This window comes from Daucus carota, chromosome 7 (genome assembly GCF_001625215.2).
Source record: "Daucus carota subsp. sativus chromosome 7, DH1 v3.0, whole genome shotgun sequence".
Classification (NCBI taxonomy): Eukaryota; Viridiplantae; Streptophyta; class Magnoliopsida; order Apiales; family Apiaceae; genus Daucus; species Daucus carota.
Window position 1 is genome coordinate 22,503,963 of NC_030387.2, and position 15,695 is coordinate 22,519,657.

At 32.5% G+C, this 15,695-nt stretch overlaps 1 protein-coding gene across 1 annotated transcript; it reads left to right on the forward strand.

Moving 5' to 3' along the window:
* Positions 1-5,173: 5,173 nt before the first annotated feature.
* LOC108195185 (uncharacterized) lies at positions 5,174-5,869 on the forward strand. Its single transcript, XM_017362137.2, has one exon. The coding sequence runs from the start codon at positions 5,174-5,176 to the stop codon at positions 5,867-5,869; it is 696 nt and encodes a 231-aa protein (XP_017217626.1).
* The last annotated feature ends 9,826 nt before the right edge of the window (positions 5,870-15,695 follow it).

The following is a 15,695-nucleotide window of genomic DNA, read 5'->3' on the forward strand; positions in this document are numbered from 1 at the left end:
TGTCGCTAGTTCTGAGTTTACGGTAGTATTGCTAACTTGTTGCACACTAAGTTTCATTCGGTCACTCTTGAGATATCGAACACTTGATATTTCTAAAAGCTTTTTTTGAGCTAACGGGAAAATTCTCTACATAGTTTTTTTGACTTTACTACCTCAAAGCACTTTCACTTTACTATTATACTAAGTTTCCTATAGTTTGAGTTTCCGATAACTGTGAAGTGTGTGGTAGCTCTTTTGTTGACAACTCAAGTTTTCGATAAAAGTTATCAGTAGGCCATTTGACTTGCCAATATGTGATAAAGCTGAGATATCTATATTGTACTTAGGATTTTAAGTTCACAAAATTTTATTTCGGCTCGATTCTTCAATCATGCAAGCCTTGATTATGATAATCTTTTTTTGAGAGTAGTGCTATGTGCACAATGCAAGCCTTGATTATGATAATCTTTTTTTAGAGTAGTGCTAGGTGCACAAAATTGTGTACAGAAAATTTGTACATAATGATGTGGCAGTTGATGTGGTGGGTTTTAATTGAAGTTATTGATGTATATAAGGGGGGCCATTCCAATTAAAACTCACCACATGTCATTATGTACAAGATTTTGTACACATGTATGTTGTGACAACCCTCAAATCCGGGGGTCTGGATTTGGTGCCACTAAAAGAAAAAAACAATTTAAAATCTGTAATTTTGAAAGAGAGTAAAAATAGATATTTCAAAACCTGGATATTTTAAAAAGGATTTAAATTACAAATCAATTTCACCCCCTGAAAACAGGATCGCATACAGGCTACAGTATTGAAATCAAAATCCAAACCATCAAATCTCATTACAACTTAAACTACATTATCAGCTAAAACTCGATAAGAAGGATAGCCAATAACCAATTTAACAAATCTATTTTTACAACTTAATCAAATTTAAACAACTCCAATTACCACTAGTCTCAAAAATTTCATCCTGGATATTCTTCCTGATAATCAAGTTGACTTTAATCACTTGCGATGCTCGCCTAGCCTTACTCTTACGCTTAGTCTAAACATGCGTACCATCCTTAGCCCTAGCTGAAATGGTTAGAAAAAAAATAGCAAGAGTGCGCAACAATGCTCAGCAAGTATATATGTGAGAAACACAGGATATATAAATGAAATTAATCAGGTGATTGCATTGGAATCAATCTTTGAATAATTTAGGAATAACAATATATCAAGATTCCTGGAATATACAGCTCAACATGAATAGTAATCATCGCAAATGAGCAATCAAATTAAATCAAAATTAGTTAAACAATAAGGGTCACTTTAAATTGAACATAAGAAATTATTCTTTTTAAAACTCCAAATATCATTTACAAAATCTTTCAAATACATTTCATTATATTCAAACATTCTTTCATCAGAAAACCATTTTTATAAAAATATTAATCTGATTGGATTTTACTCGACATTTCTGGACAATACGGGTGATCAGCCACGTAAAGTCCCCATACCGGACATAACGTCCCTCTGGACATCAATTGGGCACCCAATTAGGCAACTCTTTGGCCTTTTATGCTGGACTAGTAATACTAGCCTCTTACGCCATCTTATAATTATGCTGGACCGGCATCACTCGGCCTCTTACGCATCCAATCATATTTAGAAACATCATTACTCAAAACTTATACTTTCAAAAGACATTCATTTCTTTTCCGAAGCCACTTTTTCTCAATTCACACCATTCCTTTCTATTTTCAAAACTTATCCTTTTCATTTCTTAAAACATCTCAATACCAGCTTGTCAATACTTTAAACATAATGACAAAACCTTGAAGTAAGGTTTAAAGGGAATTCAATAAAGTTGACTAGTAATCAAGTTTCATGCTTCAACGTCATATACGCAAAAGGACAGAAGATCAAACTTATGTTGTGAGATCAATTCAAGAACAATATCGAATAAATAACTTCCTTTAAATTGTCAAGGAATTAAATGACCTAAACGAGAGACTAACTGATCAAGAAATAAAGAAACTGGCTCTTTAAATATTGAAGAGGGGTATGAATACTTGTCTTATCCTCCGGCTCCTAGCTGGGGTTTCTGTTACTACTATATAATGCGCCATCTTTCTTTTAGTTAGCTTCTAACAATAATATATCTACATCATAATTTTGCTTTCTCGAATGATTCTTCACTCGTCTTGCAACACCCTTCGATTGCTTCTGATCATCTTTGTTATACACGTCTTGATCGATTCCCAATATTCGAATCACACAGCCCCTTTAACTCATCTCATCTCCCCTGTTCTGTCTCATCATTGTAGGAGTCCCACTTGGCTCTACCGTCGCTAAGCATCCCTATACAAACGCGGCGACGCTTCCCTTATTCCTCCGGCATCAACCTACACCTTGTCAATCGCGGCTCCCATGACCACCGATCACCACTTGCCGCCACGAATCAGCGGCGTCACCGTCATTACCCACCACCGATTTCAGCCTCCGCCTCAATCCACAACACACAACAAGCACAATTCATGTCTAATATACCTCATCACAGTTTGATATACACGAAATCAGCTCTCACTCGCTTGAATCGACTCAACTGGATGAAAAAGATGAGAACCCTAGCTTGCCTTGTACTCTCCCCAACTCTACCGACTATTCTCTCCTTATTTACTCGGAGTGTTCTCCTAATTATAGTGCTTGTACTAATCTAGTAGCCCCTTCTATTTTCTTTTTCTTTTTTTTTATTAAAACTGAATTTAGGATAAAAATATTTTTACAACAATTATATGACTTTTATAAACATATGCTTGAATATTCCTTCTATTCGCAAATAATTTAAATAATCATTTGCAAAATCTTAAATATTTTTAAGTAATTCAAAACATAAAATAAAACTGATAGAGTAATTGGTACAAAATAAATACCAATTAAAATTCTAGTCCAAGAAAATAATTTTAGAATATCTACAATAATAAAATCAAAATTCACTAAATCAAGATCGATTACACGAACTAATTTAAATCACATGATGCGCAAACATATAAAACACATCAAACAATTAATCACATAATCACATAACTTCACATAACTTGCACATAATTTTTATTACTCACATAATCACTTAAATAAAATATATTCGATATCCCACTGGCTCGGAAAGTAATTAAATAAATAATTTTAGAAACTCATCAACTAGAATAAAATATAAAATTTTATTCCTCTTTTTTTTATGTTTTAAATCGTGAATATAAAATATAAAATAATTTCTGAAATACGGGTCGTCACATATGTGCACCAATCATTTTTCTTTTTTTTGGATATCTTTGTTGTAACTCGTGAATTATGAAAGAAAAAACACCCTGATAGTAATATTATCAATCTAACTACAAGCTCTATCACTTTAACTAAGTACAAAAATATCATGAAACAAAAAAAATAATCTTAACATTGTCAATACGAATTAATCTTTTTAATATAGAGACATATAGACATATCTTGTTCAACACTTACGTTTTAAACTTAATAAATGGATCAGCATAGTATGATCTTGATGACTTATATCGATAACTCACAATGAAATACATAATATTAGCTACTCGTTAACACCAACATAAGATCGGCAATATATGAATAGTTGATATAACATGCATATTTTTGTAAATGTTATAATATAATTGAAGTCTTCCAAACAACTAATAAAAAATAAAAATATTTATAATACATTATCTTAAACAAATATTTTAGCTGCATCGACAAATCAATCAAACATATGTAATACATATAATAAATTTATGACTATAAATTCTTAATTAGTTAATAGTATCATCTGCTTTACGACCAACCATCATAAGATCGTTACTTTGATTACTCATTAATATATTAGCCGATCAACGACCAACCATCATAACATATCTAAATTGTTATTCGTCACTCGTTGATAAAAAATATATCGATATACAGATTTTATTTAATAAATCGATATAGCCAACCATATACATAGAGATTTCGTTAGATATTTAAATATAATCAAGCATGAAATAAAATAATATTTTTTTAAATTAGAGAAATAAATATGTTACATGATTTTTTCATTAATAATACACAAAATTTAATTATGTACAATATTTCTATTTTATCAGTCGTTGTTGTTCAAAAGTGCGACAATAATAATTTATAATAGTAGTCAAGCAATGACGGATAATTATAATGTAACAATATCTGGAAGGGAAATATATATTTACACGGATATTATTAAATAATCGAATACAACCAAACGCGTAAATGTGTAGATATCATTGGATAGATATCATATGGATAGTCGAAAACAGTCAAATACGTAATAAATTATGGCATTTATATAAAAAAGATTGAATGATTTTTTAATAATAAAAATAATATACAATGTTTTATTTTAATAAGCGTTAATTATAGTTTATAACCCCTAACTTTGTTCCAAACACCCATGTGTATCTATACCTTTTCTTTTTGACAATTTGTTATCCAGATTTTATAATTTTTACATTTTGTAACCCCAGCTCACTTTTTTTGTTAAAAATACTGTGAATGTTATTTATTTATATTTTATGACTTTATTTGTATTAACTATTTTCCAGAAACAAGTCGTTTATTTAAAAAAAATATATGGGAATATGTTTTTTTTTTCAAGTTCACAATATACACACCAGATAAATCATTTTCATGTTTCTTAAAAATATTTTATTCTTCAATTATTATTTATCTGGGATGTGTTCGAATAAACTTGAAAAGAAATACATTGTTTTCATATTTTTTCGTAGATATGTGATGTATTTCTAGAAGTACGATAAGACAAGCAGAATCATAAAAATATAAATATATAAGTTAATAGTAATTTTTTTAACAATAAAATATGTAGAATTACAAAATACAAGAACTATAAAGTTTAGATAGCAAAATGTCACAAAAAATATACAAATACTCTGTATATTTTTTAGCTGAAATTAGAAGTTACAAAATGTAATTAACATTTTTTAATTTTATATTAAAAGAATAGTTAAGAGTTACAAAATCTGAAAAATAATGTTTAGCCTTAGGTAGATTGACCGCCTACGTGCTTCCCAAGAAAATATTAAAACCCCAAAACACCACCACTCATCACTCATATCTTTCATCTCTCTCTCTCCCCTTTTTCACCCTTTTCTCAAGAACAACAATGAAACTCAAGAACAAAGGCAAGGGCAAAGTCCATCCATCTCCCTCCCCGCCGTCCAACATTCTCGCTGTTCTGAAGTTCTTACCGGCGGCCATTCTTGTTCTTGTTTCAGTCCTCTCTCTCGAAGACCGTGAAGTCTTGTCCTTTCTGATAACGAGGTCACTGAAATCAGCAACCGCCGTCTGCGAAATCGCCGGAAAAAGCAAGAAAAACAATACAAGGGTATCGCCGGAAATCAAGCATAAGACGCCGGCTTTTGATTGCGACTGTTTTAACTGTTATACCAGCTATTGGTACAAGTGGGACTCGTCAGCTAACCGTGAAATCATAACCCAGGCGATTGAAGCGTTCGATGAGCACTTGAACAATGACGAGCAGTTCAAGAAGAACAATCGGGTCAAGAAGAAGGGAAAAACGGGTCGTCGACAACTCGCCGGGAAATCCGCTGTTCTGCCTGAAACTTCTCCGGTGGAAAAAGGAGCTGAAAATATGACTGGGTTCGAGAGCCATTTTGCTGTTGTGGGCCCAGAGAAACCTGTGGAGATATCGTCGGAGAAGTCGCCGGAAAACGAGCCAGAAGTTGTTATCCGACCAAACGCAGAGATAGCCCATAAGGGTCTTGCAAGAAAGGTCTTGCCGGACATAATGGGGCTATTCAATTCTCGTTTGTGGAACCTTTGGAGTCCAAATGTGTAATCTCTTACAAATTGTTATGTAATCCAGTTTGGATTACGTTAACAAAAATATAATAATAGATGCTTATGGAATTAGTGCTTGCCATACTCATTATTAATTCCCGATGAATATTTAAAATTTAGATTAATATTTAAAATTATGACTTATATTTAAAATTTAGATTAAATCACTGAAAATATATATCAACCTAACTTTTCATTTCAGTTTGGTTTCTAATTTTAAATCGGGTTTCTAACTTGTTATATAGATAAAAAAATAATGATATAATATTAAAAATGATTTAAAGTTTGAGCTTTAAATCCAGACAAATATATTTGAAGAGTAGCGCTAGGTGCACATAATTGGATACAGAAAATTTGTACATAATGATGTGGTTGGTGTAAGTGCAGGGGGGCCATCCAATTAAAATCTGCCACATGTCATTATGTACATGTTTTTGTACACAATTATGTGCATCAAGCATTTTTCATATTTGAATTAAGAGCAAGCTGGCAAGTCAATCGTAAAAGGTGTTTAAAGGAAATTAAGGGGTTATTAAGAGTAAACAGGTTTGGTATAAATTAGTGCTTCTATTGTGTCACTTTGTGTTGCAAACTGATGAAGCGGGCATATCCATAGTAGTTGCCAATTTGTGAACTGATGGTGATCTTCCTTAGCAAGGAAGTTTTGCTTTTAATTATGCATAATTTTTCTTTTTTTGTAATTTTCTTTTTTCCTTTTTTCTTAGATTTGTCTTTGTTTGCGGTTTGTAAATAAAGCGACTTGTAAGATTATGGTAATGCTCTGCTACTCTTGACTCGTTTGTGTAAATAAATAGAAATATTTTTAAAAAAGCTAAGAATGCTAGGTTCTCTCAGCTTTTGCTTCTTTTCCAAACACTTTATTATTTTAGATTTTTTTTCCAAACACTTTATTACTTTGAGGGGCCGTTTGGTTCGACCTAATAAAATGGAATGGAATTCAGAAAGGGAAACGAAGAGAAAGGAAAGGAATGATGCTGAATTGTATTACCTGTTTGGTTTTGATCCGGAAACGGAATGAAAAATTATATGATTATCCTTATATTTGATTTTTAAATATTAAATAATTTCTCAAGAGTAAAATATATTTATGTTTATAATTTGACATATTTTATTATTTAAAAATTTCATTAATTTTATAAATATCATGACTTATAAATTATATTAAAATTATTTTTAATATGTAAAAACTATATTAAAATTTATTTTTGATCTTCAAGAATATTTTACATATTATTTTTTAATATTAATGATTTCTAAAACAAATTATAAATGAAAATAAAAAAAGATTCAGAAAAGGGAAATGAAATACCTGGTGGGGGGTGGGGAATGGATTATGAGGCATTTAGGGTAAACCTAAAACCAAAAGAAGAGAAAGGGAATGACAAATTTCATCAAACAAACAACAAGGGAATGAAACTGATTGTTTCCCTTTCCCTTTGTTGCCCCTGAGTTTTTTTTCCAAACACTTTATTACCTTATATACTTCTCACTTTTAATTCAATGAATCATTTTTTTAAGATTGCCCAAACGGCCCCTATGATGTGCCACGTATTTTTTTTGGTTCTTTTTTTTTTTTGCCATTATTATTGAATTTGTATCTATTTGTTCACAGATTTTTAGTTAAGATATATTTACGGTTATGATAATTTTTTATTGTTAATTTTGTCTTTATTCGCAGCCAGTATTAATGAGATCTTTACGATTATACATGCAACTAAATATGAAAAATTATTTAATTTTCCGGTTTTGTTCATAGATTGTGAATGGGAAGACGATTATTTCAAATAAATATGAATAATTTTATTTGTTTTCGTTCGGAACACATAAATAACATGTTTTTTACGGTTAAAAATAGATCTGGTTGATGTAAGATTTTTGAGGCAAAAACAGAATAATACATATTACTAAATCAATACAAAATACAAATTAGAAGAAATGGAATACTCATAGATGATGATTACTTATTACATAACATTGTGATCGGTATCTTAAAAACTGAAACAATCTATAATTATAACAAGTTATCGCTGTGAAATCTTTATATATTATTTTTTTTATTATAAATGAATGAGCAAATTACTATCTACTTTTGTTCGGTATAGTAAACTATTTGGAGTATCTTTTGGTATGAAGTTTTCATATAACTCAAAAAGCTCGTTTAAAAAATTTGAATCATATCATAGAATTTTATAACTCAAAAATCTCAATAAAAATATCTTATCCCATTGCAGAGAATTGTCCGATCTAATTTCATAAGTGAAAGGTCTTGTTTAATATAAATACACGGATTGTGCATATAATGAAATCTCGTAAACATAAAGAATGTTACTTTATGATCATAACAAATTTTATGTTGCTAACGTGCAAATTATTTTATTCTTTTTTAATGTTCTTTGTTCATACATCATAATTTGATATATCTATAAAATTATAAAAATGATGTAATTTGTATTAAACATTTAAACATAATAAACATATATAACATATATGTATGTATGCGTGAGCAATATTTATATGAAGAAAATAGAATTTATGCGCGGCTTATAATCATTATATAATAATTATTCTTTAATGATTTGATTGCACAAATGTTAAATTTATATTAAAATATCATAATATAATCTTTTTTATATATATTTAAATTATAGAGTATTGATTTTATTGAAAAAAATGATTTAACTTACTAAAATATATGAAAATTTATATATTTATCTTTTTGGAATATTTGTAAATATACCAATTTTTTACAAATTATTTACAAAAATATTGTCAACTTGAACATTTTTAAAAATACATTTTTTTTTCAGATTATTAACAAAAATACAACTTGCAATTTCTGCAACCTCATTTGCAACATCATTTTGGAGCAAATGGAATTGCATCTATGCGATTGAATTTTCAATTATATCATTAAAATAATAAATATAATACATATTAGTTGGAATGACCTTAAAAACACTATGTCAGTAAACATAATTACAGATATCTATTAATGATAAAATATTTGAATCAATGAATAAATTATAAAATTGAATAATTTTAATTTATATTTATCATATTAGAATATTGCTTGACGACTTTTCAAAAATTAGAGTCAGCTTATATCAGGGTCGTTCTACAACGTACACAATTAATTATATATATGTATTTGAAAATTCAAAAATATTATTTATGATAACTAAAAAATCATGACTGATATTCTGATACTACAATTAAAATGAGAATTTTATAAAACTAACTTACTTTTATCAATATGAAACTTGTATGTAGAATCCCTTCAATACTAAGTTAATTATTTTCATAAAACTTAAATTTTGTTTATATGTCTCATTTAATTACTTTCATAGTCGAAAAATCTCGTACTCGCAGAGAGCATGGGACAAAAATCAATCTTAAAATAAGCCTGTCGCGCTTAGGTGCGGTTTACCTTGGTTCACGTAGTTTGCAGGCTATTGCGTGAGCTCGTGGGTTTATCCAGTGCGCACCCGAAGGGTAGCGGCTGCGGGTTCCTACGTTAAAAAAAAATAATAATAATAATCTCATATGTGTAAATAATAGTATATTTTATAGACATTAATATCATTTGTCTTTTTATTTATCTCTTTATACATGATTTTTTCTATTTATAAATTATAATTAAATATTCTCCTTGACCACTTCTGTCAAAAAATTATGCCGAGCCTAGTTGAAAATTCATTTAACACAACTAGTTCACTTTCTAAGAAGACTTCTCTCTTTTTACATCATCTATAGGGGTGGAAATATCAGACACGACCCCAAACCCGACCCAACCCGAAACCCGATTTATTGAGACAGAAACTCGAAAGTGACCCGAAAATCACCCGACTGACCCGAAATGGACCCGAAATGACCCAAAATTAGAATTTCATTTGTAATAACTTCAATTTTCGGTTTTATTCAATTTTAAGTGATTTTAGCTTGATCCGAAATCGATCCGATTACTGACACGAACACGAAAAGTTACCCGAAATTGCCACCCTTAATCATCTATCTCACTTCTTAATCTAATATTCTCTAGTTTTTGTGTTTTAAAACTAACATGCGATGATCTTAAGAAAGAATTTAACATGTATATATTATAAGCATCAAAATTGTAGATTGGTTCTTGTACTTTAATAGTAGATGAGTCCTTTGTGGTTTAAGTTTTTCAAAACTTGCCACAAGAGCATAATTCACTTCTTCTCCTAGAAGATGATTTCATCCAATATTTGGTTGAAGTCAGGGGCGTATCTACACACTGCTGAGGGTACGCGACCGAGTACGCTGGGTTGAAATTTTTTGCAATTTTTTTTTATTTATTAAAAAAGGTATAAATCTCTATGGCTCTAAACCAAACCAAACCAAACATACTCAGCATATCCCGCTTAGAGCAGGGTCTGAGGAGGGTAAGATGTACGTAGCCTTACCACTACCCTTAAAGTAGAGAGGCTGTTTCCGTGAAGACCCCCGGCTTAGTGCACAATAAATATAATAGTGTGTGATATAATATTAATATAATACCTTAGCCCATGGCCTTCTTCACACGGGACTTACCTAAACAATTCTCGTTCATTGATGATGGGTGACAATGATCTGAAATAGAGATTTCAAACTGGATAAGAATTGCCATTATTTGCCCACTTTCTTGAATTAACTTGATTCCTTTTTGTGTAATCCATCCGGTTTTGCTTCATCTACGCCGCCAAAGCAACAACAGTCAATGAACTAACTGCCACCAATTCAACGGAGCTTCGTTCTTGCCTTCTCCCACCCCATGTAATACTATTGCAGACTATGACGACACGAATTCAGAACATCCCACCACAAGAATACGGGTACCGCGCCAAAACCATTTAGAAACTGCGTTAAACCTTGCCAAAATCCTTCGACAAACTAACATTCATGATGATCGATTGGCACGCATAATACTAAATCTTGGCCGAACACGGAGGGAGTGAGCGGCACATCCTGAAATCTTGCAAGAGTAGCAGTTATTTCTATTCAAACCACCATCAGTGAAAGCTCTATCGCCAAAAACAAGATTTTGTATGCATGTGATGATGTCCTCTATTGATACCCTATACAAATACTCGCAACCCATTACCTTTAACTCTTATCTTCACACAAAAATTCACCCCTTGATTATTTCTAATGTCGACCATCCTTCCGTATCATAAGTCATAACCGGTTACCAACAAGTTTGATGTAACACACCTAGTCAACTACAGGAATCCTACGTTCCACACATCCGTTTTTTGCCCTCCATATGCAATTGCAACCCATGCAGTGTCACCGAGAAAATTCCCAATAATATAAATACACTTTTGCTCTGTTTGCACTCCGAGTGAATACGACTTCTTCTCAATCCTTAAATCCCCTTAACGTGAAATGAGTAAAGCAATCAAAAAGGGTTTTGGAAACACAAAAGATTTAAGCAAACACTTATTCTCCGGAAAGTGGAGCGATTTCCCATGTTGATATATGATTATTGGAAATGAAGAAATTGTAACCGCCCATGTTGATAAACCTCTATGGCTCTATTAAAGTTAAAAGAAGCCCAAGTCCATATTTATATTCTCTGCTTGTTCTCTGTACTCCCAAGCAATCTCCCCGTTTCCCAAATTTTAATCTCTTCTCTTTGTTTTCAATCTACAAATTAAGGTTAGTCATATATTCATTAACCCTTACGCCTTATTCTATACATTCTTTTGTTTATTTTAAGCTTGTATTTTTATCGCAACACAAGTGTTTGATTGATTGTCTCTATTAAGTTTTGTTATAGATTTTGTTGGCATTTGACTCAATTGTAATTCCTTTTTTTATGATAGAATGGAGAGGTATTTTTCGAAAAGAAAGCAACCGGAGAATGCTACTGAAATGCCTACTCAAGAATCCAGAGAAATACCTACAAATACAATCCATCCACTTGAGGACATCGATATAGCTCCTGAGATTGAGCTACCAACAGACCCGGCAAAGAGAAAGAGTATATATGCATTTGCCGCAAATGAAAAAGACAGGGTGCGAAGATATTGTTTACAAAAGGGTCCGTTTCAACCTAACATAACTTTTCCGTGGAGACAATTTGGAAATGAGAATCGCAGGTTTATTTTTAGCTGGTTCAAAGAACATTCGACTTGGCTTGAATACAAAATTTCTAATGATTCAGCATATTGCTTATTTTGTTACCTCTTCAAGCCGGCACGCGATGGTCAAAGTGGCGGTGACTCATTTGTTAGTGAGGGATTTACAAATTGGAGGCAAGGTCTGAAGAGATTAAGGGAGCACGTCGGGGATCATAATAGTATACATAACAAATGTAGAAAGGCTGCTCAAGATTTAATGAACCAGAAACAGCATATAGAAGTTGTCTTGTCCAGGGAAACAGAACAATCATGTTTGGATTACCGCACTCGCTTGGATGCAACAATAGACGTTATCAGATTGTGTTTCGGGGACACGATGAAACAGAGAACTCACTTAAGCGGGGTAATTTTCTTACTATACTTGAATTTCTTGCTGAGCATAATGAAGAAGTAAAGAAGGTTGTGCTTGATCATGCTCCGGGAAATAATAAGTTGATAGCTCCAAATATTCAAAAAGATATAATGAATGCAATGGCAATTGAAACGACTAATATTATCCTTAAAGATCTAGGATACGAATTGTTTAGCATTTTAGTTGACGAGTCCAGGGATATTTCAATCAAAGAACAAATGGTGTTGTTGATACGTTATGTGGACAAATATGGTTCTGTTGTTGAGAGATTTCTTGGAGTTGTGCGCGTTAATAATACCACTTCTCTGTCACTTAAATATGGGGTTGAAGAACTTTTAAACAAGCACGGATTAAGTATTGCAAAAATATGTGGGCAAGGCTACGATGGAGCGAATAATATGTAAGGTAAATTTAACGGATTGAAAAGCTTGATATTGAAGGACAATCCATGTGCATATTATATCCACTGTTTTGCGCATCAACTACAATTTATTGCCATCTTAGATAGACAAATAAGATAGTTAGATGACCGTTTTGGAGAGATTGGCACGGAACTTCTTTTGAGTATGTCTTCCCTTGATCCGAAAAATTCATTTGAAGCATTTGATCAAGAAAAACTTATAAGGTTTGCTAAGTTTTATCCAGCTGAATATTCTGAGGTTAATCTTATGAAACTTGAGTGGTCTCTGTATATTTATATTGAAGATGTCAGCCATGATCAGAGGTTCGGAGAACTCGAGGTATATCAAGACTTGCAACTAAAATGGTGGAAACTGGAAAGGATTTAGTTCATCCAACAGTATACAAACTTTTGAAGTTTGCTTTTCTATTACCTGTAGCAACGGCCGGGGTTGAAAGATCATTCTCTGCAATGAATATAGTTAAAACATGGTTGCGCAATCGAATAGGAGATGAGTGGTTAAATGATCTTTTGGTCACGTATATTGAAAGAGATGTCTTTCTGACTGTAAAAAATGAAGACATCATCCAACGATTTCAAAATATGAAATCACGAAGAGGTGTACTTCATCTTTGAAAATCAACATATATATTTTCGCTCCCCCTGGAACTAAATCCTGTATTCGTCACTGGACTTGAAGTTGGTTGAATTGAAGAGTGTTTTTGTCTTTGTGCAAAATGAACTATTATATAGATCATGAAAAACATGAATGGAAAATTTATATAATTATATACATTTATATATAATATATAATAAAAGTAAAAATATATTTGAACGGATGAAAGTTTCTTGCTCTATAAAAAAGTAAAAGTCACCTTCTCTTCCCTTTTTCCTTTTTTTCTTTTTGAGAAAACTCCTTTTTTTTCTTAAATTTGCTAAACAAGTCTCATTTGGACGCATGGCAAGATAAATAAATTTATTCTTTTTAATTAATGTGTTTCGGATGTGGCAGCAGAGTGGCAGATGCCATGTAGTAAGTGGCAAGGGTACCCTACAGTTTTAATCGGTTCTTTTTGGAGGCTTCTCTGCTTTCGGCGAGAATCGTATTGTGTCGTTTGATTTAGTAAAGCTCTTTGTTTTTTGACTTCACCTTTTCTCTCGTAATGCTAACTTATAGTATGGAAATTATTCATTTGTATGGCAATCCTCAGTCCTTTATCAAATAATTTTAAAATTAAATTCATAGATATATATATGGTCTTATTTTCGATCAACCGAACTTGCCGGGTACCTACGGTCTTTTCTTGTCTATGCAGTAGTATGAGGAGCGTACCATATATAAGGACAAGGTTCCAACTATAATTTGTCATTCCTGCGTTTATTAGCCCGAGACTACATTATTCCAACCCGACTCTTCATTTTATTCAAGTTTCGACTATTCTATTCAGACATTTGACTATTCTATTCAGACATTTGACACTCATGCATGGATAATGACGTTCCAACACTTATTTCAGTCCAAAATATATGAAATTTTAAAGATATTGTCACGAAATTTAGACATTTTTAGCTCAGTTCGAATAAGAAGGCCAGACATAGTCGTTGAAGAACTATCAGCTCAAGGCCTTCTGCTTGTCCAGGAAAAATATTGGTGAGCACTTGACGACGAGGATCATAAGAAAAATCATGAATGACAACCATTGAACCGAATTATATTTAAATAGTAGTATGAAATATGTGGGATTGACATGACTGATAATAGTCCTTCTGTGCTCCCCCAAAAATACAGATACTCCTAGTTTAGCGCTACTTTATACCATGTCTGCTTCTGCATACCAGCATATGAGTCAACCACTAGAAGACAGATAAACCCCATTTTTGTTCGACAAGGAACACCTAATCCAATATGAAAAAAACAGATTCGATACTGCGGAATGTCAGAAAGTATATATAATACATGTTCCCACTTGATGTCGATGAAAGTAGCTCAAACCTGATAGGTATTTGCTTGTACACTTCTAGACTTTTAGTCAAATCCCGAGGGCAGCTGGTCCAGAACAGTAGAATGATAGTAACATACGTTCACAGAAAAATGATTATAGGTTGCACCTTTCAACCTTGTCAACAGAAGATTATTGGATAAATGGGCTCCCGCCTCCCAGCATCGCTTTTACGAGCAGGTATGTGTCCCCTGCATTCACATCCCTGCTGGCTTTCTGAAAGGAGGATGACTCATTTACAAATTTTTCCACACATTTTCAACATACCTGCAGAGAAATCTGGCATCCAAAGTAGCATGATTTGTTTAGGGTCCCGTAGTCCCGTTGATTGATACCAACCATTTTGCATTGAAAAAGTTATACAGTTGATTTCGTTACCCAAACAGACACGGACAGTGTTCAGATCATTTTATGTGCACAAAGAAGTTGTTAAGAGGTGTAACAAAGATTGCAATGTCACCTGCCCAGGTGCTCACCCGAGTTGAAAAGACGGTGGGAAGATTTCACCGAAGGAGATCGGGTTCCAATCCGTGCGTATTGCAGGAGTTCTCACTCTTATCGCTCGATTAGTCCGATTTACATACATGTGTTGGCTATGGAGCTCGTTGGCAAGTTTCTAGGCAAAAATCCTAAACAGACTAAGGTGTCCTGTAATACGCCTTTTCACCATAGATTACAATGCAACACATGCATCCAACCAAGAAAGCCATAAATATATAACTGATCATGATCATAAAGTAAGAGTCACCCCAGCACATGAACTGATAGACATGAAATAATCAGCACCATTGATCAGACCCCACTGACATAATTGTCAAAATAATTACCCACAGAGATAAAGCAAGAAACCTTGTAGTTTTCTCTATGTTTTCCTCGAACTGTCTCGATTTGGATGTGGCGTGCCT